The sequence below is a fragment of the Mirounga leonina genome, unplaced genomic scaffold, assembly GCF_011800145.1.
Source record: "Mirounga leonina isolate KUSES-001 unplaced genomic scaffold, KU_Mleo_1.0 Mir_176, whole genome shotgun sequence".
Classification (NCBI taxonomy): Eukaryota; Metazoa; Chordata; class Mammalia; order Carnivora; family Phocidae; genus Mirounga; species Mirounga leonina.
The window spans coordinates 19,787,803-19,814,364 of NW_023270454.1; the positions used below are offsets into that span (position 1 = coordinate 19,787,803).

The 26,562-nt window shown below is 35.4% G+C and overlaps 1 protein-coding gene across 1 annotated transcript in view; it reads left to right on the plus strand.

Moving 5' to 3' along the window:
• The first annotated feature begins 2,049 nt into the window (after nt 1–2,049).
• Nucleotides 2,050–26,562, plus strand: part of SPOCK3 (SPARC (osteonectin), cwcv and kazal like domains proteoglycan 3) — a 477,033-nt gene continuing 452,520 nt past the window's right edge. The window contains exons 1-2 of the mRNA XM_035022754.1: nt 2,050–2,173; nt 2,459–2,647. Of these exons, the coding sequence (XP_034878645.1) occupies nt 2,459–2,647 (189 nt within the window). The 5' untranslated portion in view covers nt 2,050–2,173. The remainder of the gene's footprint in view (nt 2,174–2,458; nt 2,648–26,562) is intronic.

Sequence of the window (26,562 nt, forward strand, 5' to 3'; positions counted from 1 at the left end):
AGGGCATTTCAAACTTGCAGTGTGTTGGTAAATCCTGTTCTACCTTCAGATATGGAGTTTGATACCCTATTCGAGGCTTTTCTCCCAAGAGAAGTACAAGCAGTGAAAGCTAGATGTGAAGAGATTCTATGAACATGTCAGGGTCAGCAAATGAAAAACATGCGTTTTGGGGGTAAATACAAACTTATGCTAAAATATATAACAGATGCTAACATTGAGGGTGGAGGAGTGTTAGAGCATTATCCCTCATCAAATATTTTATAGCAAATAACATACATCTTTTTTACAAGGTAGTTTACAAAGACTAGAATGTAATTTTCAATTTAACAATTATAACTTCTGCTGTGCATCATAGTTTCATCTAAGGCACAATTTCTGTGCTTTTTCCATTAGATTTAAATTTTTAAAATGAGGTTTTTAGACATGTTAAAATATTCCCATTGAGTCAAATTTTGAGGTAGAGAGATGAAGATAGGAATATAGGGGGTTGAAGGATGGGGAACAGAAAGAGGGGTTAGTGGAGGGTGGACCTCCCAATGGTTGTCTAAATGATATCTTAAGCAAGAATTAGAATATTCTGAAATACATAATATCGCCAGCCGTGACTAGACTGAAATAAATATAACTGGAGAATTAGTACACATCAGTGTTTTTAAAGTTATCTGATGTGAGTTTACCTTAATGGGGGTGTTTGTGAATTGTACTTGTAGATTCTCTTTTCTTTCCCCCCTTCATCAGAATGGAAACAGTGGCATTTGAGGAAAATATCTTTTTTTCCTTTCATTTAATTTATGTATTATACATTCATTTTAAATCCTATATTTACAAAAGATAGAAGTCAATGTTAATCATGCTATTTGATTCCTATTTTAATATAGTTTGAAAAGTGTTACACAAATGTTATATGAGATCGAAATAGAAAATATGAGAGGAAGGTACTGCTGCTATTCAACTAGCTCCTGAAGTTTTGGAAACTACGTAAAATTTTCAAAGGTCATAGCTTTGGGAGATACAGTTTTAGCTGAAGTAATCTCTAATAAATTCAAACAGAGATACGTAACGTTATTGTGGTCTTTTAGCCTCCATAGATCTCCTGATTTACATATAATATTCACTTCACTTAAATCCTCTGAGTCAGTGGGAGAGATTCTCTTCATCAGATTCTGTTTACAGGGGCTAGTTACTGATTTCCTTCCAGTTTATTCTGAATATGTGGAGAAGCAATGCAAAGCCAAGTACTTTGTCATAAATGGAGGTTTGGAGAGCAAAATTAGTATTCGGTCTTGAAAATGCTCTTCCATTTTTCAGTAGGGAGACATAGATCAGGATTTTAAAGTTTTTGATTCTGGCCCTAGAGCATAAAATACAGTTGTCAATGAATTTTTGAGGGGAGATAATATACGGCTTGGGGAAAATTTAGGTGTAATCAAACTTCCTACCTAGTAATGATTCTCTGTTTTGTTTTGTTTTTTAAAGAAAATAATTTCCACTCTTTAACGTGATAGTCTGCACTCTGTTATAATCCAGAAGTTCACTCAAACATAATTTAATTTTTGGCATTAAACACATCTCCCAAGACCCTACAGATACGGCTCTGTCTTAGGGTGGAGCTCAGTCCAAGAGGTTTACAGGACATAAACTCCCAGGGATTCTTGACTTGGTGATGCATAAAGTTTTCTTCAGATCTCATTTCCCACATCTGAGTGACCAGCTTCGAAATCGCAGGGCAGAGACAACTAAGAGAGATAGTGTATATTTTGTGTTAAATCAGTCCAGGAGCAGAGAGAATGTTCAGGCAGTCTCGCGAACATGAGAACCTCTTCTGGAGGGGAGAGGTTATAAAGCAGATAAGGATTCCTAGGCGAGGAGCTACCGCATCCGGAGTCGACTGCAGCTCGGATCCAGAGAGAGGAAGGTGGGATAGGAGGCGACGGGAAAGGGAGAGGGAAAAATTTTAAAAAAGGAGCTGGGGGAGGGAGGGGTGAAGCAAGGGGAGTAAGCGAGAGAACAGCGCGCGGGGGGAGGTGGAGATGCGGGGAGCGCGCCTGGCGCAGAGAGCTGAGTGGACCGCTCCAGACAGCGGCGCGAGCAGCAGCTCCTGAAAGCAGCGAGTTGGCAGAGCCAGGCTGCATTTCCAGCAGGAGCTGCGAGCTCAGTGCAGGCTCACAGCAAGGTGATGTGCCTGGAAGCATTCTTTTGCCCGGTCGGGGTGCTGCAGCTGGGGCTTCCTCCCTTATACCCACCTCTCCTCCCCCGGGTCTGCGGGTCTGCGTGTGTGTGAGTGCCCGGGTTTGGGGGTAAAACCTACGGGGAGGGGGCACCCTATCCCTGCTTGTCTCCTCCTCCCTCTACCCCCGTCGTCGCTGATGCATGTATTCCCGGGTATCCCGGTCTTCTTACCCCTTGTTTGACACTGCCCCCCCACCCCCCCGCGCCCCGGTTGTGTCTCCTTTCCCAGATGCTCAAGGTGTCAGCCGTATTGTGTGTGTGTGCAGCCGCTTGGTGCAGTCAGGCTCTCGCAGCTGCCGCGGCGGTGGCTGCGGCCGGGGGGCGGTCGGACGGCGGTAATTTTCTGGACGATAAACAATGGCTCACCACGATCTCTCAGTATGACAAGGAAGTCGGACAGTGGAACAAATTCCGAGACGTAAGTGCTGCGCACCCCCATCCCCGGACACGAGAGCGCGCTGCTCCCAGGCGGGGGCCGCGGCGGCTGGGGGGTGGGTGGCAGTGGGCTCGATTTTTCGAAGTGAGGGGTTCGGGGTGCCACGGCGGCGCTCGGGGGCTGGAGAAGTTGGCAGTTTCGATGACCCCCTCCCGGCGAGTGCACGGGAAAGGCTTGCTTGCTGGCTGCCCGCGAGTTCAGGTCTCACCAGGTTCCCGCTTGCCTCCTACCTCCGCACTCTCCCACTGTACCTCCTCACCTCCCTCGGCCCCCAAAGGTTTGCAAAGTGCTGGCTCTACCTTCTCAACTTTTGAATGGTGTTTCTGGCAATAGTAAACACAGTAGATGCGCCTTTGCGATGTATTGCCACTAAAGTAACCAGGATCGATCCCGTTACTAATGGTCCATTAAGGGATTTGAGGGAGGAGGTAGGAAGATGTAAGATTTATAAATGCCGGCTCTCCAAGGGGTGGGAGGTTGTTTGGCCGCACCAGCGGGCAGGAGTTGAACTGCTCCTGATTACATAAAATTGATGATCAGATTTGTGCTTCAGCATTAACTTTAACACAGAACATGTTTACAACGCATTCGACCCCTTTTTATTCCGAATTGACTCCCTGCCGGAAAATCCGCCGGGTGACGGGGGGTCGTGAAGGGGGGACTTCCGTAGGTGGTAGCTCTGAAAGGGTTAAACTGTAGACTCCCCTGGGGAGTTTCCTCCAGGGTTATTGAGACCGAGGCAGGTTTTGAGACGTTTGTTTGCCTTGGAGTCAGTGGCCGTGACTTGCCAGTCATTTTTTCCCACCCGATCTGAATCGAGCAGCCGGCCTCAGAAGCGCAGTTCACCTCCAAGCATTCAACTTGGTTGTCCCAGCGAGGTGGCCGCCCTGGCAGTTGATTGCCGCCCCCAGCCCACCCTTTAAAACCCGGAAGGCCTGAAAGGAAGCGAGAGTGCTTCACAGACACATTGCCAACCTTTACTGTGACATTTTTGAGAATTTCTTGGGGAGTCCATCCGCACTGCCCTACGTGGAGATGAGTTAACTTCGTTCATCAGCTCACACTCTGTCACGATGTGAGAAAATAAATGGAAGCTTAGATTAGTTTTCGTCTTGGCTCCTCTAGCCCCTTCTCCCAACACCCCTCGCAGGAATTAACTGAAGAGCCAAAACCCGTAGCTGATTCTGGCAGAGGGATTCCTGAAGAGACGCTAATTTTTACTTCAAAATTAGATGTAGCTCATTGATACGAGGTATGGGTACAGGGATGAAAAATGGTAATGATAATGATAATACTTAATGGAGGGCTTTGTCTTACATGCTTTATGAACAAAGCTTAAACATCATTTTAGTGCCAACTGAAATCCTTTACACATTCGTTTTATTTAAGTTTATGCTAATATTGAATACAACCAAAAAAGCAAGCAAGCAAATGAGATATTTCTAAACCTGGGGAAGAATTTCTGCTTATCATATCCTCATTTGGAAAAAAAAAAATGTTGAAGATTTTGTCATTATTTGAACAATGCTTCACATAATGATGTTTTATTTATTAATGGCTGCTTGAAAATCTTTTAAAATAAATGCTAGGCTTTCTTATGGTGATTAACATAACATAATAAAATTTAAAAATTTAAAAAATAAAATATATTTTAAATCTTCAATATCTTTCTCTGACTTTATTCAAATTTCTTTATTGAATTATTAAGAACAGCCAGTTATACTTAAGCAGTTTGTAAATGTGTTTGATTTAAACTATGGAGGCAAGGTGAGTTGCCTGAAATAATTAAATATTCCAGGAATTATTCATCCAACTTCTATAGACACAGAGTAGAGCATTCTATTGCTATAGCACTTTCACTTATTCTTACTTGATCTCTGGGGGGCAGGGGCATTAAAATTATATGTTAAATTTAAGTAAAGGACTTACTGAAATATTTTTAGCAAATATCTGTTTTGAAGCACATGCAATAATGAATATATAGTAATTATTTATTTTAAAAGTATATCAGGTTTTAGCATTACCATTTTAGTAAGATAATTATGTTTTTGTAAAGATAACTTCTGGAGGGCATGGAGGAGATAAGTGCTATCTTTTCCCCCCTTTTAACCACCTGTTGCTTATTCTTAACATGATAAAATGTATGGTGATAGTGTGACATCTCAACTCAATTCAACTTAGAATCCGTATTTAGACTATCCACCTCACTGCTAATGTACAGATTGTTTTTCCCTTACTGGGAATCATTAGCTTTTTTTTTTTTTTTTCCCTGTATCTTTTAAGATTTGTTTATTTTTTCATTTTTGTTTGGAAGCCCATGGTTATGAGGCATTGACTGAAATATGTTTATGCTGCATGAATCTACCTTTAAATGTTCTGCATCAGCATTGGTATCTTAAGTAATGGATTTGCATACTTAGTTTATACCAAGGCAAAGGAACTAGGTAATCAACCTCTTCTTTTAGAAACAATTTAACTGAAGTACTTGTGTTTACTTTTCTCTGCTAAAAAAATAGTTAATTTTATTTACAAAAAAAAAAAAAAAAGCTTTGGAATAGCTAAGCATAACCAAGACTAGAATTAACCTTTACCTTTCTTCATGTGACTATTTTACAGAAGCAATGTTATTTGACAAGTAACTCCTTAATGAAAGTTTGAACTGTATCTTCTTTTGAATTATATTTGAAAACTATTTTGAATAATATTTGAAAATGCAATCCATCATTATATTTAATTGAATGGTTTTTAAGATACATATACTTTTTACATATTATATGCAATAGAAATATACAACTATATGTTATGTATAATAAAGCTTTAGGAATCAGGAGCATGGAAAACAAGTATTATGTGAGAGTAGATGAACATAGGGAGCACTGCCATTGATGACTCATTTTCTCAATTTCCTCAATATAAATCATAGAGAAATAATTAAACCAAAGCCAAGCTTAACATAGAAGAAGCTTCAAATAATTTTGACCACTTTATACTAGCAATGCTCTTTGAATAAAGTTTTGCTGCCCTTTAAAGTGTACAGAATGTAATTATATAGACAGAAAACTTATTCTCTTGCAAAGTATAAAAAGTCCTGTGGATATTCTAACTTCTGTGTTTTAGGAAAAATAAAAGTTTAACTTAAAGATACAGAGAAGTCAACTCATTTAAAAATAAGTGTAGTAGATAGAACCAGAATGTTATGTTTAGAGTATAATTATATGATTTTAAAATAAAGCAAACAAACAAAAAACTTTGAACAACAAGATATATTTAGTAAATACACTGGTTACATGATATTTACTACTTTTTAAGTTCTGGTGAGTAGTGATAAAATCAAGAACACTAGATTCCCCAGTGGAGTAATTGTGGGAATACTACCCTTACCAAGAACAGGTGTAAGGAATTCCTTCACCCTAATCTTGCATGTATAAATATATACACGCCTATTAGGAGAATTGAAATTTGAGATCATTATAAGAAAACAAAATCATTAGTTCCTGAATGAAATGGTCTATATATTGCATATTTCAAATATTTGTTATTTATAAGTTAGTTCAATTATAGCCTTAATCATGTAATAAATGAGTATGGAATTTGGAAACCAATGAATTAATTGATAATGAATGATATAATACTTTTATCAATCTTAAATATTATGACTTCACTAAAATACATGCTGTAATTAAGAATGACAGAAAGAGATACTATATGTTGGAAGCAATATAATAAAAGCAAGTGGCAATGATGGCCATGCTAATTTCAAATAACTCACATAATAAAATCAGAACTGTACCCATACACTGACATTCAAATACTCCTGATTAAATTTATTTTTTAATAAAGATACCTGGGAGTGGGGGTAGTGGGTGGGAGGAGGGATGAACAGGTGCAGCACAGAGGATTTTTAGGGCAGTGAAAATATTCTGTATATTTGTATAATGGTTGATTCATACCATTATATATTTGCCCAAACCCATAGAAAGTACAGCCCTAAGAGTGAACTCTAAGGTAAACTATAGACTTTGAGCAACTATGATGTGTCATAGTGTCAGTGTAGGCTCATCTACTGTAACAAATGTAGCACTCTGGTACCGACTGTTCCTAATGGGGAGGTTATGGTTTTGTGGTGACATGAGGTATATGGGAAATCTCTGTACCCTCCTCTCAATTTTTTCTGTGAACCTAAACTCCTCTAAAAAAAGAGTCTTAAAGAAAATCATAACCACAACCCCATCATCTTACAAAACGGAAAAAGGAAAACCTGGGGCTCATTTTGAACATTGTTTTAAGAAATGGTTGCCATTCTTCTTGGAAAGCCCACAATCAACTTCAGTTTACACTTATTCCTTAAGTAGTTTTTAATACCCCTTAGATATATCGAAAGTAATAAAAAAGTCTTACAATTTGACTTTAAAAAATCAACCTTAAGTTAAAGGACATCTAAAGTGGTGTGAAAATGTAAAATACAGGTTTAAGTGTCTCAGAGGCACTCAAATTAGAAGTTGACTTTTAAAATGCCTGATTTAGATATATTGGATAGTAAGGTAACTGTTCTTAACTTTTTTCTTTTCTTTTTACATCCTTTTCTCATCTGAGTTGACGTTTCATTTTAGTAGAGTGTACAGATTATTTGAGAGATAATGGCTGATGGGGAGGGATATTTCCTGCCACTTAGTGGCTACAGAGGAGTAAAGCCCCCTGGGAGTCTATCAACTTTTACTGCTATTAGTTAGTAAATGAACAATTGGTTTCTATGCCTACTCTAAGTAAAGTATTTCATTGCTTTAAAAGGCATTAAGATTCAAACAGAATCTTTAAAGAATACTCTCTCAGTACTTTCCTTAAATTTACGATGCACCCTGGTTTTATTTCCTGAGCAGCCAGCATACCTTTAGCATGAGGGCTTCTCCTTTGTGGTACCTTAAAATTAATTTTCTTAGTTAAGATATAATTGACAAAATTGTAGATATTTAAGTTGTGCAATGTGATGATTTTATATTCATATATATTGTGAAATGATTACCTTTGGTGTGTGCTAATGGTAGGAAGGAAAATTTTACTACTTTACTTTTCAACAATATGTAACAAAAATAAAGAATTATTAATAATTGGAGAAACCGACCAAATCAAACCACTATTCTCTCTGTTCAGGAACACTTTCTCAAGAATGAATATCTAATTCTGGTTTTAAAAGTACATTTTTAGTGTTTCTCACTGTGAAACAATATTGTTAACTGTGGTAACCATTCCATATATTTTATCATAGTTGAGCACAAGCTGTCCTTGGCAATTCTTCACAGTTAATCTGCTGCATTCCCACAGGTGTTTTTCTCTCTTTCTTTTGATCTTTTTTTCTCTTTTGATCTTTTGATGACTATAGACCACACTGTATTTACAAATCCATGAAAGTGTATATACCGTACACAGTGTTCATATTTGCAGATCAGACCTGGTAAAGACTGTAGCAGGTGATGTTTTTTATATTCGATTATTATTCATATTGTTTAAATCATTAGAGGACTCAATCAAGGGAGAAGCAATTGACTCTAAGAGAAGCAGTAGGCAGTCTTTGAAGATTCTGGGGCTAGTGAGTTACTACAGCAGCAAAGGGCTAGCCCCATGTGGTATTGTGACCCCAGTCCATGACATCTGAGTCCCAGTTAAGCCATGGTTGTGGTACAAGCTCTGCTCCCTGTTTCTTAACCCACCCACTACCACCACCACCACTACCATACCCACTAGTTAAGACTGGTTTTGTCAAGTCAGATGTCACAAGAGGAAAGCAGGTCAGAGAATACCCACTGATCTACTGGTGTCTGGGAAGGGACTGTCAGGTAAAACTGGTATTACATTGTCAGATCCCATCTGAATTGAGTACAAAATTTAGTCAATCTACTGCATAAATATGTATGAATTATGTATATACTTTGTGTATGTCTTCAAATAAGTAACAGGTGAAATCATCAGGAAAACAAAGTGATTATATATCATACCACAGATATTTTTTACATGCTAATTAGAAAACAGACACTCCCTCTAAAATGTTGTTAAGACATGTTTTGGGGTTTGTTTGTTTGTTTCCCCTAGTTAAGTTTTCCGCATCTCACAAATTGCAAGCACAATCTCCTTTCCTATTATATGTGTGGTCACCACATGCCTTTCTGGTTCTTACGAGAAGTCAGCTTGCTTGTGATTACATGCTTAAGCTTTTTACCTGATATACCAAAAGAACATCATGTATTGCTTTGAAGCATCTATGTTCCTACTCTTATAATAAGACTGCGGTAAGACTGCTTTTAGATCTCACGATTCTGACTCAGAGTAACATTTTACGTTCTTCTGCAACTTTAGTTTTCATGACCTGGACTAGAAATATTTTGTTATATTTTATGTATTTATTTTCTAAAGTCTGATCTGTGAATCTTCTACATACACCATCCAACTCCTATGAGCTCTTAGAGTATTTACCTACATTTTTCCCATTTATGAAAATCCTTTCATTTTTTTTTCTACTCTTTCTACCTCTCCTCGTTTACAGATTCTGCTCCTTATTAGACTCTGAACTCCCTACAGTTAGAGATTGTAGTCTCTTTCCCCTCAAAAAAACCTACAGTTCAGGAGTGCTGTGTGTTGGTTAAGCGTCCAACTCTTGGTTTCCACTCAGGTCGTGATCTTAGAGTTGTGAGATAGAGCCCTGCATCAGGCTTAGTGCTCAGTGTGCGGTCTGCTTGGGATTCTCTTTCTCTTTCTCTCCCTCCCCTCCTCCTGCTCATGCTCGCTCTCTCTCTCTCAAATGAATGAATGAATGAATCAATCAATCAATCTTAAAAAATGCCTACAGTTCACTTAGCGTGAGCACAGTGACAGGCTCGGAGTTAGCATTAGAAAAGTATTTAATAAATAAAAGAACATTATATTAAATCTGCATTGCCATCTGCACAGTCCTTAAGTAAAGGCTTTTAGAACTGTATTGCTTTTTATTGACCATTTCCATTTCTGACCACTGCCAGCCCAGTTCTGTAATGTGAAAGAAAATTTAATTCTATATAAAATATAAGGTTTCGAGTACTAAGCTGGTTTAGTCCATAAGTTTCAAATGCTCTAAAATGGAAATGTTGTGCCAAAACTGTCATGTTCAATTTTAGAGTGGTAACAGTAGATGGGAATTATATGCATCTTGGCAATCCCTCTGCCAATTCAACCAATTCTTTTCCTGTAGTTTCTCTTTGGCCACATAAATTTTTGCTCTAAAGTCTTTAAATATTTTTTGCTGCCTACTAAGTAATGTTAAACACCAATATCTTCCCACTTTTTCAACTACTGCACTTCATTTAATGGTTGAATGGCTGAATCCAGATATTTTACAGATAGTCCAGATTTATGTCTTTGACTTCTGCCTCACCTACAATTGCCAGTGCATTAGTCAGAGATAGGTTAAGTTCTTGCAAAACGGGGGTTCTGAATCAACATGCCTGAATTAAAATAGAATTTTATTTCCCAACCATGTAATGGTTGAAGTGAGCTTGACGAAATGAGCTGTCCAGGTCTGAACTTTCAGGGTTATTCTCTCAGTGTTTTCTATCATCAGTTGTCATTTCCTACCCAGCAGGAAGGATTGAAGAGAAAGTCTAGGATATGCAGCTTACCCTAGAAGTTATCTGGAAGTTGTCACACATGACTTGTGTGTGTATTTCACAGACCTGAACTCAGTGACATGGCTACACCTAGCTAACAGGGAGGCTGTGGAATGTCATCTCTAATGGGAAAGGATTAACAGTAAAAGAAAGAAAGCAAAGCCAGGTACCAGGAGGAAAATATTGGTAACAACTATGTCTGTTTCATCCGTCTAAGTGTCTCTTGAAATTATTCCCTGTGCCCATGGATAGGAATTCTTGTCAATTCCCATTAATTGTTTGCCTTGCCTTCTGTCTTGTTCCCTCCCTAATATCAGATTACCCCTCTCTCCTCTCTTCAGAGTAGAACTGGAGCATCCAGTATCTAAGGTTCTGGATGTAGGAGCTTGAGGGAATAGTAGTTTGCTAATATCTAAGAGGAAATGTTGGAGGTCAGATCAAAGAAGAACATCCACATAGATTTTTAAGGAGAGCCTTCCTCTGATGACAAGTCCTATTTTTCTAGTGAAATCATTTAGCATTATCTTCTGTGAAAACATTTTTTTTTTTTTTTAAGTTATGGATCTTTGATCAGAGGTCCAGATAGGTAATGTGATTGGTGGGAAGTAATTAGAATTTATTTGCTGTTGGGTGGCTCAATTGATTAAGCACCAGCCTTCAGCTCAGGTCATGATCCCAGGGTCCTGAGATCAAGTCCCACATCAGGCACCCTGCTCAGCAGGTAGTCTGCTTCTCCCTCTCCCTCTCACCCCCCCTGCTCTTTCTCTCTCTGTCTCTCTTTCTTTCTGTCAAATAAATAAATAAAATCTTTTAAAAAAAAGAATTTACTTGTTGTTCCCCTTAGTTGAAAGAAAATACTCTCTGTATTTGCTGTATTGCTTTTTATTGACCATTTCTATACAAGGTTGTATTTCCTCTAATGCAGAAAAAAAAAAAAGGCAAGTATGATTAAATGCAAAGTACCTTTCCCTGGAATAGTACTAGAAATGATGCCATTGCTCGATTCATGTAGCTTTTAGTCTTGGAAGCAAAGAAAATAATCTCTTTAGCATTAGTATCTCTAGGAGAGTTACAAGATGGTGCACAAAGTAAGATTTGCCAGAAGTGCCATAGAAGCTTTATGCTTTTGAGTTTGTTTCTTGACAGAAGAGATGGTTGAGCTCCTTGCCTGGATCATAAGCAGAGATGGTGAATTGCACTATTTTGTTAAGTTTTTTTTTTTTTTTTTTTAATAAGAGATCCTCGATACTTTTTCATACTTGCAAAATGAAAACTTTAGTATTCATTTTTCTTTCATGTATATATTCATGGCATTCACAAGTGATTACAAAATTTTTACTTAATATTTTGCTCACATTTAGAATATCTTATAATTAAATTAATAATAATAATATAGCATACAAATATACATGGTAGAAAGGTAAAGAGTCTTTATAAAACCATTTTGCCTTTGTAGTCATGTAATTTCTTCCAAAAGATGATGCTTTCCTCAACATTCTTCCATTGGAAATCACCTGGCTTTTGATATTCTACTCCCAAGCTGCTTCCTCTATCAAGGAAATAATGACCTTTGCCAGAAATATTGTTTCCCACTTCTGAACATTTATAGCTGATTTGTCTCTTCAGAATCTAGAGATTATGGCCTAATACACATTTTTATTTCCTCCTTTGGAAATAGCACAGTTGATAATTCATTGGTCCATTTAATAGTTTTAAAAGTAATCACAAATAAAAAAAAAATCTTTAGATTCTGAGTGAGGTAGACTCTTTTTTTTATGTGTAGTTTGTGTGCTTTGGATACTTTTATTTTTTTATTTTATTTTATTTTTTTTAAAGATTTTATTTATTTATTCATGAGAGACAGAGAGACAGAGGCAGAGGGAGAAGCAGGCTCCCCGCGGAGCAGGGAGCCCGATGCGGGACTCGATCCCAGGACCCTGGGATCATGACCTGAGCCGAAGGCAGACGCTTAACCGACTGAGCCACCCAGGCGTCCCTGCTTTGGATACTTTTAATCAGTATTATTCTTATTGTAAAATAAGGATAATTCAGTAAAATTCAATATTATGTTTTCATGACTGCTTCATTAGAAACAACATTATTGATTTTAAAGTTATACTGTTTAAATATGCAAAAGAAAATATTAAGTACCTTGACATTACATAAATCTGTAATTTTATTATTTTGTTAGGTTCTATTATTTGATAGTTTGATTTACTAATGACTTAAATTTAGTATATATATATATATTTTCTACACATAATCAAATAACAAGTAACAAATATGTAAGTCTTTTTTTTTTCCCCTCCATATCCTTCTTTTAAGCTCTTTATATTAATTTAGGAATTAACTGTATGCTAATGTGTTTATTTTCAGTTTTTTGTTTTGGGATATTGTCAATAAAATAATACCATATCTTTATCTGTGTTTTCTGAACATACGAGGTAAAATAAACTACATTTAAACTTGGCTGGATTATTTTTTATAATGGATATCCTCTGTCTTGTTTTATTTTTGAAAACTAACCATCTGTGTTAATTGTGTTGAAATAAAAAATCTTTAATTATGTAATAATTAAATCTATATGATGTCTATATCTACCTCTGTGTGTATCACATATATTCATATGTATATATATTCATATTCACATATATATATATCTCAACTAAAATGTCAAAATAATATAAATGGGAAAAAATATGCCAGGGAAACTAAAGGCTCATATTTATAAAAACAAATGCAACTTTATTGTACACTTTAATTGGAAATAATTAGAATATTTTATTTAATGAATAGCTGTTACTCTAATCAAATGGCTTTTAAAATAGTTTAAATTAATACATTTTTATATTTTATTTGAATAAGGTACTCTTAAAGTTCTACTCATAAATAGAGGGAGTGATAATGGTAAAAATGTACTCATTCAAAATATCAAGAGAGGCAAATATTTGAAATAAAATAAAATAAATATAATGAAAATATAATATTAAGTTATGACAGATTATTCCTTGTGTAGATATTAATAATAGTATAATAATAACAAGCAGTTTCACAGAGTTTATCTAATGCCCATAGTATTATAAGTTTTTTATGTATTAATTAGTAACAATCCTGTAGGGAAGGCCCAATTATTATCTCAGTATGTAGGCAAGGAAACTGGGGCCCAGAGTTAGACAGGTGGTATCAGCAGGATTCTCTCTAGTACCGGCATTTTGGCTCCACTATCTTGTCCTTACACACTGCGTTATAATAATACTATATTATCCTGTACTATATACTATACTAAATACTATTTTTGGGGTATCTAATATATGCCAGACACTTTAAATATGTTATCCCATTTAGTATAATCTTTAAGAAGTATTTTAGTTTTAATTGTAGTAAAAAAGACATAATGTAACATTTACCATATCTGTTTTTAAGTACACAATTCAGTAGTGTTTAAGTATATTCACACCATTGTGTAACCAATGTCCAGAACTTTTTCATCTTGCAAAACTGAAACACTATCCATTAAACGACAACGTCCCATTTTCCCCTCTCCCAGCCTCTGGCAATTACCATTTTATTTTCTGTTTCTATTAATTTGACTATTTTAGGTATCTCATATAAGTGGAATCATACAGTAATTATCCTTTTGTGACTGGTTTATTTCACTTAGCATAATACTCTCAAAGTTCATCCATGTTGTTGCAAACGGCAGGATTTTCTTCCTTTTTATGGCTGAATAATATTCTGTTGTGTGTCTAGACCACATTTCTTTATCCTTTCATCTATTGATGGTCACTTGGATTGCTTCCACATCTTGGCTATCATGAAAAAGGCTGCTATGAGCATGGGGGTCTAAATATCTCCTCAAGATTCTGCTTTCAATTTTTTGGATATATGCTCAGAATTGGGATTGTAGGATCATATGGTAATTCTCAAATTTTTATAAGAACTGCCCATTTTTCAATTGAGTTTTTTTTAGTATAATCTTTTAAGAATATAAAAGTAGACATTATTAATCTACTTTTATAAATGGGATAGTTTAGTTTCAATAAACTTAATTAATCTGACCAAGATTAGTGAGATTTGAACCTACTTTCTCTAGTTCTGAGGATCATGTTTGTTTGTTTGTTTATTCTTATTTATTAACAGCTGGGCACTTCGAATGAGTCATTACAAACAACTCAAACTGTTTCTCTCTCCTTTGAAATGTTATATTTGGTTCTTTTAAATGGTCACAATAACTGTCTTTATTTTCATTTCTCTAGACCAATACATTGATAACGATTTGGAATTTTTATTAGTTATTGAAGGAGAGTCACGTATACAAGATGGCAATGATTTCACTATAATTTGATAATTGTATCTTGAAGCTACAATAGAAGACTTCTAGTAGTCTGCCTTTCATTAGTTTTAGAATAAGTCATATTAGTGAATAAAAATCCAGTAGTTGCATTGCACAGTATTGTTCAAAGAATAATTTTTATCTTGGGGCCCCTGGGTGGCTCAGTTGTTAAGCGTCTGCCTTTGGCTCAGGTCATGATCCCAGGGTCCTGGGATCGAGCCCTGCATCGGGCTCCCTGCTCAGCAGGAAGCCTGCTTCTCCCTCTCCCACTCTCCTAATTTGTGTTCCCTCTCCTGCTGTGTCTCTCTTTGTCTAATAAATAAATAAAATCTTAAAAAAAGAGAATAATTTTTATCCCTATAGGCATACTACATATGACAGTTGCACACAGTGGGCATTTTTATTAGTGATTTTTTTGATATCACAATGAAATTCTGAATATCTTAGGTGGCAGGAGTGGCTGTTAAGAGGACTACTAATTATTACAAGGGGTGTTACTTGGCTTAGAAGTACAACTATAGCATCTTTGGAAACTGTTAAGCGTCATTGTGCCCAACTTCCACCCCCTACAGTTGTGAATTTATTTTCAAAGTAGATAAAAACAGACAAGGAAAAAAGAATTATTTCTTACAATTAAATACCAGGAATTCACACGTTATTATCAAACATAAACAAGTGTAATCAGTGTTGAATTGGTGCTGAGGCGGCCTGCCAATTTCTGTCCATAGTAGATCACTCATTTTTCTGTGTGTTCCATGTTGAATATCAAAGACTGTTGTAATTCTATTGACTTAAAAAGAAATGAAACTGCATCGTAACATCATAACATCGTGTTTCTAGCTTTTAAAATTATTTTGTTGTTTACATATATTCTGGAGACTTTTCCTTCTAGAACTTCATTAAAATTATTAAGTATGAATTATTTCATTGAAAGTGGATTCTCTGTTTTTAGAGTTTTGTAGCAGGGTTAATTAGCTGCCAGACTGAAGAAAATATGGAGTGAACAAAATTCAGTGATTTCTGTGTTTTGCACTGATTGAAGTCAAGTAATAATGAGCTTATTTGATGCTAGATTTTATACTAAATATTTATATGAAATAAGTGGTTCTATGAAATATTCTCTGATAAAAAATGAAAATAAATTTATATGGTCAATATTGGAACATGTTGAGTGTTCCAGATAATTCTGTAGGTTTTTTATTCTTAGCATAAGGAAAGGCCCATTATTTAGCAGGATGGAAAGAAGGAGAGGCACTAAAAATGCAACAACTTAATCTAATTGTGTCTCCAAATATATAAAACATTACAGGGCATTATCTTCCTGAATACACTAAAATGCTTAGTAGCTAGAGGTCCTAAATATAGTAATTTGATAGTCCCTTCATCACAGCTCTCTTTTACTTTTCTATCATCAGGCTACTTTGTGACTTTCAAAATATTTACATAGGGTACTCTAGGCAGGATACTCTGAAATATGAGCTTGCTAATTGCTTTGGCACATGGTATTAGCATCTGCTGAAGAACTAGTTTTAGAATATCAGGAGAATATTTATAGGCCTTTCACGGCATACAGTATAGTATGAAATTATAGGCAACCTCCTAGCCTTCCAGTAAGACTGTCTAAGGTGCCCTTGGCAACATCTGACACTCTCCATAAATGTCCCCGAGGCAGTCAGATTCATCTAAAATGAACATTCCTGGAGGCAAAACTTTTCTAGAACATTGTACCGACAAACATTAGGCTAGCATTACCTAAGAAAATTTTCTTTGACATGAAATACAGTTTCTTGGAGTTGAGATGTTATGTACTTTATGGTTTTAAAGAACTGTCCTACTTACAGAAACTGAATTGAGGCATACTTCACACTGGTAACTGAGGAAGTGCTTATTTGGAAGCTGTGGAATTTGAAAGTAACCTTAGGCAAAGTAATGTTTTTACATGGATCAACACATTTCAGTATGTTATTCCCAGACTTCCTTGTTGATTAAACATGCCAACTTTGCTCACTAATGTTATTGTCATTTAAAGTTATTTGTTTCAGAATCAAAAGGTGTTTTGTTTATTTCACACATTTTCCAGTAATTTTTTTTGTTTTTTTAAACATGGGAAAATTGCCAATGGAAAATGACATGTTTAATTCAAGTAACAAATTAGTAGTCAAGATAGGGGAAAATACCCTGCGGCATTTTGGGGGAATAAGAAATACTTGACAAAGAATTTAATTTTCAGTGTATGCCATGGATCAAGGTTTGAATATCATTGGAAACCACGGCAGTTTATAGGTCAGTGAATGAGAGCTGGAAATCTAATTTCGGAACTGCTTTGTTTTCTCTGAATAGCAGAGAGCCACCTGGCTTTTGCTGCCCAGAGTCCTGTGTTTATTCTTAGAGTGAGTGTCCCTTTATGGGTGCTGTTTGCTCTGACGTGTGGATTTGGGAGAGCACTAAAGGAAGCTTGCCATCAGTGTCAAAGGTGACAAAAGTTCCTCTGGAGCTACTCTTGGTACCCCTGGTACCAAGGTAAGAATTAGAATAAAACATCAAACAACGTCTAAGGCAAAATTAATATCCATGGGGACCTGGGACAGTTATTTGGCTGTTCACACACCATCATTTTTTAGTTAAAAGCAATTTGCCGACTTCTAACTGGTCTATCTGTATGTCCTTGAATGTCTTTTAAGTTTCCTGTCACCTTGGACTCCAAAAATAAGTTTTTGTGAACAGTCCTTGTAAGTAGTAGGTAGTTTTAGGATTGGATAGTCTTAGGTATAATTAAATCATGTTTGTTTTTAATTCTTCTACTTGAAGAAGTAATTTAATTTTTACTTTTTTGTTGTTGAATTAGATTGTGATGTTTCTGATTTGTATTTGTCATTGAACAAAAACCCTTCGTTATTGTATTTTGTGAGTTTAACTTTTTTTTAACTTGAATGAAACTATAAATTTAAATAACTTTCTTCTAGATGGCATGATAAGAATTCCACAATTTAATTTTTACAGTGACATAGCAATATTGGTATCACATAAAACTATCCAATATGAAAACATCTAAGATTGATTTTTAAAATGGACATAAATTATATGTTCATTACTAACTTTCTTTCTTTAGTAGATACTGGCTAAATTACATAGAAACCAAAATAAACTGTGTAAAGAACATATGATGATAGAATTATGTGTGTTATACAAATTTGAAGTAGCATATTTTCCAAGTTTTTGTATTTTAATATATTATAATTTTTAAAAGATTTTATTTATTTATTTGTGAGAGACAGAGATAGCAACAGAGATAGCAAGAGCGAGCACAAGCAGGGAGGAGAGGGAGAAACAGGCTCCCCGCTGAGCAGGGAGCCCGATGTCCCAGGGGGCCTGGATCCCAGGACGCTTAAGCGCTGAAGGCAGACACTTAACCAACTGAGCCACCCAGGCACCACAAAATATTATATTTTTTAACTGAAATAACTTTGTACATAAAATTGACCAGCTATTTGAAGAGATTCAGATTCTTTTTAACAGACTTTTTTTTCTTTTTGGAATTCAAATGCATTAATAAAAGGCAAAAAAATAACACCGTAAATTCCATTTCACGTTTAACAAATAGAATGTTTTTTAAATAAAACCTTTGGGATAATGGGATATTTGGAATAAGGTAATAATTAGACTAAAGCAATTTGTATATGTATATTTATTTTGGTCTAGAAATTTATTTCTATGCTCTGATTTTTTTATATTTATTTTAGAACTCCCTGTAGTACTGTTGTTTGATATTACGGTTTAATTCTACAACATAATTAATAAAGTGTTTCTACAATTATTAAACCAACATTTTTCTGAAGCTAGTCCTCTGGGCCAAAAATCCTTAATCATCCGGGAGTAAAGAAACTCAGAATTTGAGGACAGCCATGACCATTTTCCCAGAAAATCTCGTGATACCAGATACATGCAAATTTGCATACAATGTAGAAGTCATTCATGATTCTCTGCTGTGATTATTTATAACATAGATATGGGTGAGTTGTGCAATAGAGTCATTTCTATAGAATTTATGACAATCTTTTTTTTTTTAAAGATTTTATTTATTTATTTGAGAGAGAGAGAATGAGAGACAGAGAGCACGAGAGGGAAGAGGGCAGAGGGAGAAGCAGGCCCCTTGCTGAGCAGGGATCCTGATGCGGGACTTGATCCCGGGACTCCAGGATCATGACCTGAGCCAAAGGCAGTCGCTTAACCAACTGAGCCACCCAGGCGCCCCAAATTTATGACAATCTTAACTTGAAGCTGTGCAAAGATTTTTTTTTTTCATGCTCTTGCGATTACAGGAAATGTTTTATTGAAGGTATCTTGGTGTTTCTCTCCCAACTGTTCCCAATCAAATCACATGTAAGTCTTGTCAAGGTCTTCTCTGCAGTACTTTTCAAATCCACAAATTCATTCAAACTCACTCTTCCTTGGCTCAAATCATTAGCTCTCATTTAGGCTAGACTTATATAGGACTTTCATGTTTTCAGGCTTTTCCTTGACTGTAGCATTTAAAGCTTCATTGACAGATGAATTTCCCCACATTATAGCTCTGATTTTTTTGCTCCTATGTTCAAAAACTTCCATTCATCCTTTCATTTATTACAGAGTAGGACTGCATGTAACTGCAACTATAAATTGTCCTGTAAAAATCTGTGAATAGAATTACCCTCTGTGAGATAAACTGTGGAATTTCTACATAATGGATCCCTTCATACATTTGTATAGTCATCTTAGAGGGAGAGGATGTGAGTCGTAAGTCTGTTAGAGTTATTGTAAGCCGTTTGAATATCATAAAACACACTTGGAGGAAGCTTGTTCATCAGGAGTCTAAAATCAGATAGAGAAAAATAATTCATGTAGGCAAGCTTTGGCTGTGCTCAGGAGAGAGAGACAACAGTCACTTTAAAGTCGGTCTAATGTTCTGTAACATTTGGATGACAAAAAAAATCCTGTCTTTGATTCCATGCTCACCTAGCAAACTTCTGATTTTAATGTAGCCCAGCCTCAGGGAGAGAATGTACCAGTCACGCTAACGCGTGTTTTCTGCTGACAGAACCAGGTTTCTGAGGTGTCAGGGCTGAAGGCCAGATCCTGGATGGTGTTAAATTCATCAAGGTAATACCACAGTGTGAGGTCTTTGGGAGGTAGCTGGGATCTTCCTGGTAACAGACAGGTCTTGCCAGGAGCTTTCTATTTAAATGTCAGTACCAGATAAAATCCAAAAAAAATTTCCTATTCTCAAGTCCAAAAGCCCTTCATGTCCTGCCTCTGAACCATATCTACTTTCTCATCCTTATTTTTTCTTTCATGCACTTTTCACACTGGTCGAATTGAGTTATCATCTGTCTTCCTGCTACACCTTCTGCTTTTTGTGTGGCTTTCTCAGGAGCTGTGCATCTGGAATGGAAGTCCTTTGCCTGATTATTTATCTTTCCTAATATTTCTCATTTTTCATGGCCCATTTTATATTCTCTTTTATCCTAATCTCTTCTGTGATTTCCACAGTCAAATGTAATCTTTCTCTTCCCTAAACTCCTGGAACACCTTGAGAGGCAATCGTTAGCAGTGGAAAGAGTCATGCGTCCTAAGAGATCTATGCCTTGCACTCTAGGAGTGTAGAAGGAATACTCATAAAACAAATTAATATGTGGGTGAGTGAATGAGGATGTCACTGGTTCTCTTCAGATCTACTATAGGAATTAATATAGAAATCAAAACCCAGGTTAATACTATTAGTTGATATCACAACATTTTACCTTTTTTCCTACAGGTTTTTTTTTTTTTAATATGTCACTATGGATCCTGTGTTCAATTCCAATTTTGAGACAGTCTTTCTTAAATATCTGATTTCTATATTTAAGCTCTCATTTATTTTACAAGAACAATGTTGATTTTTACCACCAATTTTGAACTACAGTTTAAAAAAAAGAAGAAAAAGAATATTAACGAGGGTTTGCCATGTCATATGTGAAACATTTTTGCTCTTCTAAGCAGCCAACTCCTGATCTATAATTACTATGAAAATGTCAACAGTAGACTGCTGGATTTTTGCCATAAGTTGTCACAGAAATTAGCCACCTCACAGCAAGCTTTCAAGGCTAGGAAACGGAGTTTCCCCTGCCTGTTTTTGTGTAAACTCAAACTTTCTAAAAATGAGAGTCCTAAGGAAAGATTAGTAAACTGCCCTTAAGACCCAAATGATTGATTCACTCACTGTGTGTAATATTATATAAAAGGAAATATATAGAGATTTCTTTACTCTGGAAGAACATCTGTTGAAAGGAAACTTAACCTGATTTTATAATAAAAATACAATGTTAAGAACAATTATTTGGAAAACACCTGTTGAAAAGATACAAATGCTCTGAGATATATACTATGTAGCCTGATATTTTATTTTGTGAATTAAGAACATAACATTTTTTAGTACCTCAAATGAAATTTAAATTACAATTTCTCACATAAACCTCTCCTCCTTTTTACTTGTAATCTTAAAATGTTTATGATATGCATTCAGTTTAGGAGAATCTAAAATACCAACGAAAGATTTTTAATCTGTAACATAAAGTTACTTAAGAAAGATAAAGAAAATAACTATGGTTTGTGGATATTTTATATTTTAAACTATGTAAAAACAGTAATGACAACAGGGCGCCTGGGTGTCTCAGTAGGTTAAGTGTCTGATCCCAGGGTCCTGGAGCCTGCTTCTCCCTCTCTCTCTCTCTCTCTCTCTCTCTGTCTCTCATGAATAAATAAATAAAATCTTAAAAAAAGAAACAGTAATGACAACAAATATGAGGCAAAAACCAAGAATTATAGTCACTTTGTATTGAGTGGTTTTACTGTTATGCTTTGCTATTTTCTTAAAGTCATTTCTAAATTTACATCTTGGAAGATACCTTGAACCAACTATCAAGGAAGCAGTATGTATACCCTTAAAATTGAAAACAGAAATGAGGCCTTTGGACATAATTTGAAATCAAGTCATGCTCTAATTCCCGGAATATTACCATTGCATGTTATAGTGTAGTAGTATAGGATTAAAGTGCTTTGATTGTTATTGTAATAAAAATTCATAGTATTTGAATCATGCAGTCTTGCTGGCAGTGCAATAGATGAACTAATGCATGTGATGGAATGTCATCTTGAAGTTTATAATTTTTATAGTGACAGTTTGTTGTTTGTTAACATTATGATAGTTTATATTTAGTGCTCTTTGGTAGAATTTTTAAAGATTCAAGGATTAAATGCTTTATTTCTTACAAGTTCAGGATCTGAGGTTTGTAATACAAGGTAGTTGAATTTAGTTATATTGAAACCATAATGTTGTGATTTATAATTGTTTGTTCACAACCTTGGGAGTTCTTCCTGCTGAAATTCAAAACTGGCCCTGCACTGGCAGGGCAAGGAGATACTTAAGAAAAAGGCAACCTACTCCAATTTGTAGGTGGCAGGTTTAACAGGCAAGGGACTGACTTATGAGGCTTGTCGCAGGTGCCCCAAGACAAGTAGATTTTTCTGTATCTGTCTGTCAGCATCTGAAAAGCTGATTTTATAGCAACAGGAAGTAGAATGGTGGTGGCCAGCAGCTAGGACCTGGGAAATGGGGTGGTGTAGGTCAAAGGATACAAACTTTCAGTTCTAAGAAGAATGAGTTCTGAGGATCTAAGGTACAGCACGATGCCTATAGTTAATAACATGGTATTGTTTACTTAAAAGTTGCCGAGACTAGATCTTAAGCATTCTCACAAGAACAACGTTAACTACATGGATGGATGTGTTAATTATCCTGACCTTGGTAATCATCCCACAATGTATATGTATATCAAATCATAGTGTTGTGCACTTTAAATATATACAATTACATTTGTCAATTTTCTCCAATTACTCTTTAATAAGGTTTAAAAGAAAAGGGAGGGGAAAACGTTTCTATAGATGCCTTCACTGGGTTCAGTGGTGTACAAGGTGCAGAGGGTCTCAACAGCACATTACTCTCTCAAGGCTGCATCCTTGAATGGGCTCCTAGTGTGGGAATAGTTGATAGAATGTACGTTCTAAGAACAGGGGAGGAGGGAAAGAACTTTTGATGTCCTGGTCCCGCTCTTGGTTCAATCAGTGGTCATGTCCTTTCAATGACCTCCTCCAACAAATTGACACTGAAATTGATCATGGGGGAAAGGAGATTTCTATTTTCTTCATTGTATTTAAATGAATAGTTCTGGCAATAGTATTTATGTTTCAAACTAGAGCTCCAGTTTCTTATTTAGCATTAAACAGCAGCTGATACTAGTGGGAAAAAAACAGGACATAGAACAAAAAAAAGTTCTTGTTAAATATTTAAGTTTTCTACATTTTTTGAAGAGTTATTTTTATAATATCACTTAGAACATGTGTTTAGAACATGTATTTTTAAAGTTACCACTAATGCTGTTAAATGACGTGCAGAAAATAAATACTTAAAAATATCTTCATATAGACGCAGAAAAGATTTAAGAATGATTTCAACGTTTGAATACATTATTGTACATCTATAATATGGCAATATCATAGTAATTTCAAACGCAATTCAACAAAATTGTGTTACATAAAAATAATCAAATTCTAATCAGAAAAGAAGCAAATGAAAAAGTTTGCAATCTAACTACTGTTCAGGAAAAAAGAAATAAAAGAAGATTAGGTACCATTTTGTAAGTATCAGACAGGATGGCAAAATAATAGAAAAGGGAACATTTTAGTTAGGTACGATTTTATTTTCTTGTATGAAAATACTGAAAAACTTCTCCTTTTCCCATATGCCCTTAAACTTGATTAAATAAAGTCATGATATGTAAGGTTAAAGGTAGTTGTTTATTACTATTGTTATATTGTTAATAGATGCAACCATATAATTAATGGTTGCAATAGCTATAAATGAATTGGCTGTTTATTTTTAATTAGAGCTTTTTGGAATTTTACAGGAAATAAATTTACCTGTAAAATTGTAAAATAACCTCGTTATGACTCAATGTCACACAGAATGACATCCGTCTTTGCACAAGCATAGGACGAAATTACACGTGTAAAAAGCTCATTTTATGCCAAGAGTAAAAATTAGAAATAAGAATTCTCACATATTAGTGGCTGAGTTTATTTCAAAAAGCTACAGAAGAAGGGCAGAGCTATTTCCCTAGCATGGAACTGAGAGCCACAGGAGCAAATTTGCCATTTACTATGTTATCACTGAGCATAAACTGATACTATGCCATCTATGAAAAACCTAAATGATTCAAGTACATGCTGCTGAGAGCACTAAAATTACTATGAATTAACACCTGGAGGTTACATGTAGGTTATACTTCAGCATTTTCATTCACAGGCGGGGGTAATGGCCAAACTAAACATTTTTTTTTTTTAAAGATTTTATTTATTTATTTGAGAGAGAGAATGAGAGACAGAGAGCACGAGAGGGAGGAGGGTCAGAGGGAGAAGCAGACCCCCCGCCGAGCAGGGAGCCCGATGCGGGACTTGATCCCGGGACTCCAGGATCATGACCTGAGCCGGAGGCAGTCGCTTAACCAACTGAGCCACCCAGGCGCCCAATAAATAAAATCTTTAAAAAAATAAAAAAGAAGTACTCTATTTACTAAATTCTAACTATGAACATTTCTAACTTTTAGAAAGACAATCCTGAAACTAAAATGAATTTTTAAATAGCTGTGTAGGTTAATATAGCAATTTTTTTTTGTTTCATTTTTGTTTAAAAAAACTGTTATCAAATAAATAGAAAGGTAGGAACAATCCTAATATGATTTAAAGAGACTATTCAATCTATCTTAACTGTATACAAAGCTGGTTTAATTAAGTGTACTAAGTTGCCTGTTAAGATTTATAGTTAAGGGGCGCCTGGGTGGCTCAGTCATTAAGCATCTGCCTTCGGCTCAGGTCATGATCCTAGAGTCCTGGGATCAAGCCCCGCATTGGGCTCACTGCTCAGTGGGAAGCCTGCTTCTCCCTCTCCCACTCCCCCTACTTGTGTTCCCTCTCTCACTGTGTCTCTCTCTGTCAAATAAATAAATAAAATCTTAAAAAAAAAAAGATTTATAGTTAAACCCCCATTCATTAATTGTCCATTAAGAGACCATTCAAATAAGTATAAAAATACAGTATATATACTTGGTCTTTGACATAATCTAAGATAATATTAGCAATTGGCTCATTAGATTACATGGACAAATATTTGCATTTTATTTGAAGAAAGATAATTTGAAATTAGCTATCTCATCTAGGGAAAACAGAGTTATTCTCCTTTGCTCAAATAATTATCTATTTTAAGTGAAGAGATAATCAACATCAGAAAGTGTAGTGTCTCCCTTACTAGAGGGTTAGGCATGAAAGCGGACATGATTCCAAGGGGCTTCTTGGACTACATATAATACTATATTTGTGTGTGTGTGTGTGTGTGTGTAGCCAAGTTTATAAAAATGAGAAATAATTTATAAGAAAAAGTAGAGTTTATTTTGTGCTATTTTCTGAAATACTGATGAAACATGAATGAGTTTATTCAGAGATTCCTAGATTCTATTATTCAGAGATTCTTATGGATATCTGTTTCTAAAACAGATATGTTTCTTCTTATGCACCTGTTTCTGAAAGTTCTTCTTAAGTTCTGTATTAACATCTTAGGACAATCAAAGCCTGATGTTATTGATCTGATTGATTGCTGGTCCGAATACATTCAACCAAAGTCAAGCTAGAAAATGCTTCAATACACCATAACAGCAAGGACCTTATTATAGTCCATAAACATAGTGGAGATGTCATTTATTTAGTTCAATACAACATAATCTTGCTGTTGAGTATTGTCAGGTTAAATCTAGCTGCTGTAATGCATGTATTATAGGATTACTGTCATTTTGCAGCCAGACTCCCTGAGACTGAACCCTGACTTTACCACTTATTGATAGATTAGTTTGAACTTTGAATCTGCCACTTACCACTAAGTGACGCTGCAAATTATCTTCTGTCCACATTTTCTGGCTCTGTAAAAGGGGGATGATATTAACCTACTGCATGCTGTTGTATTGGAAGGTTATATATTGATACATAGAAGTTCTTAGTTCACATTGGCATGTGCTAAGTACATGATACATGTTAATTATAATTATTTCTATTGTCAACAATACCTTGGTATTTAAGTTTATAATTTAAGTTGAACTCTTAAGAAAAATTACTCACTGTTCAACAGCTGAACTTACATTTAGAGTAAGCATTTTGTCTAAAATATGTATGATTTGGAATTTTCCAACAAATCACAGGCATCTATGCAATAACACAAATTTTATCAGATATTAAGAGCAAAAATATGTATAAATTAAAAGCATTTTGCACTTACCTACATGCCCTAGAGATAATCACTAACATTTCTAAGACTCAGCTAGCTAGAAAATGAGAACAATATTTTGTCTTTCAGGAAATCAGAGGATTATTATAAATATCAAATGATCAAATGCACATGTAAACCTTTGGAAAATAATAAATTGCTAAAGCATGGTATCATTTCTAAGACAAACAATTTTCTTCCATTTATAAATTTGTCTCTCTTTCCTAAATATACACATTTACTTTTCAATATTTGTAAAATTTATAATAATCATTGAGACTAAAAATAAATCAAAAAAATGAGGAAAAGACTGCTTTGTTTTTAAATAATTATGCATGCCATTTTTAGCCCTCCACCCTAGTCATGTCGTCTCCTCCCTGAAGAATCTTTGGAATAGTTGAAGAGATTGACATGTTGAAGAATGATTAGAATGTATTGTGACAATGGAAGTAAGATAAGCACATGCAAATTATATCTGTAGAAGTAGGTGATTCAATAAAGCCCTCACAGAGTCCATGACACCTAATCTGGGTTTTGATGGATTAATAGAGTT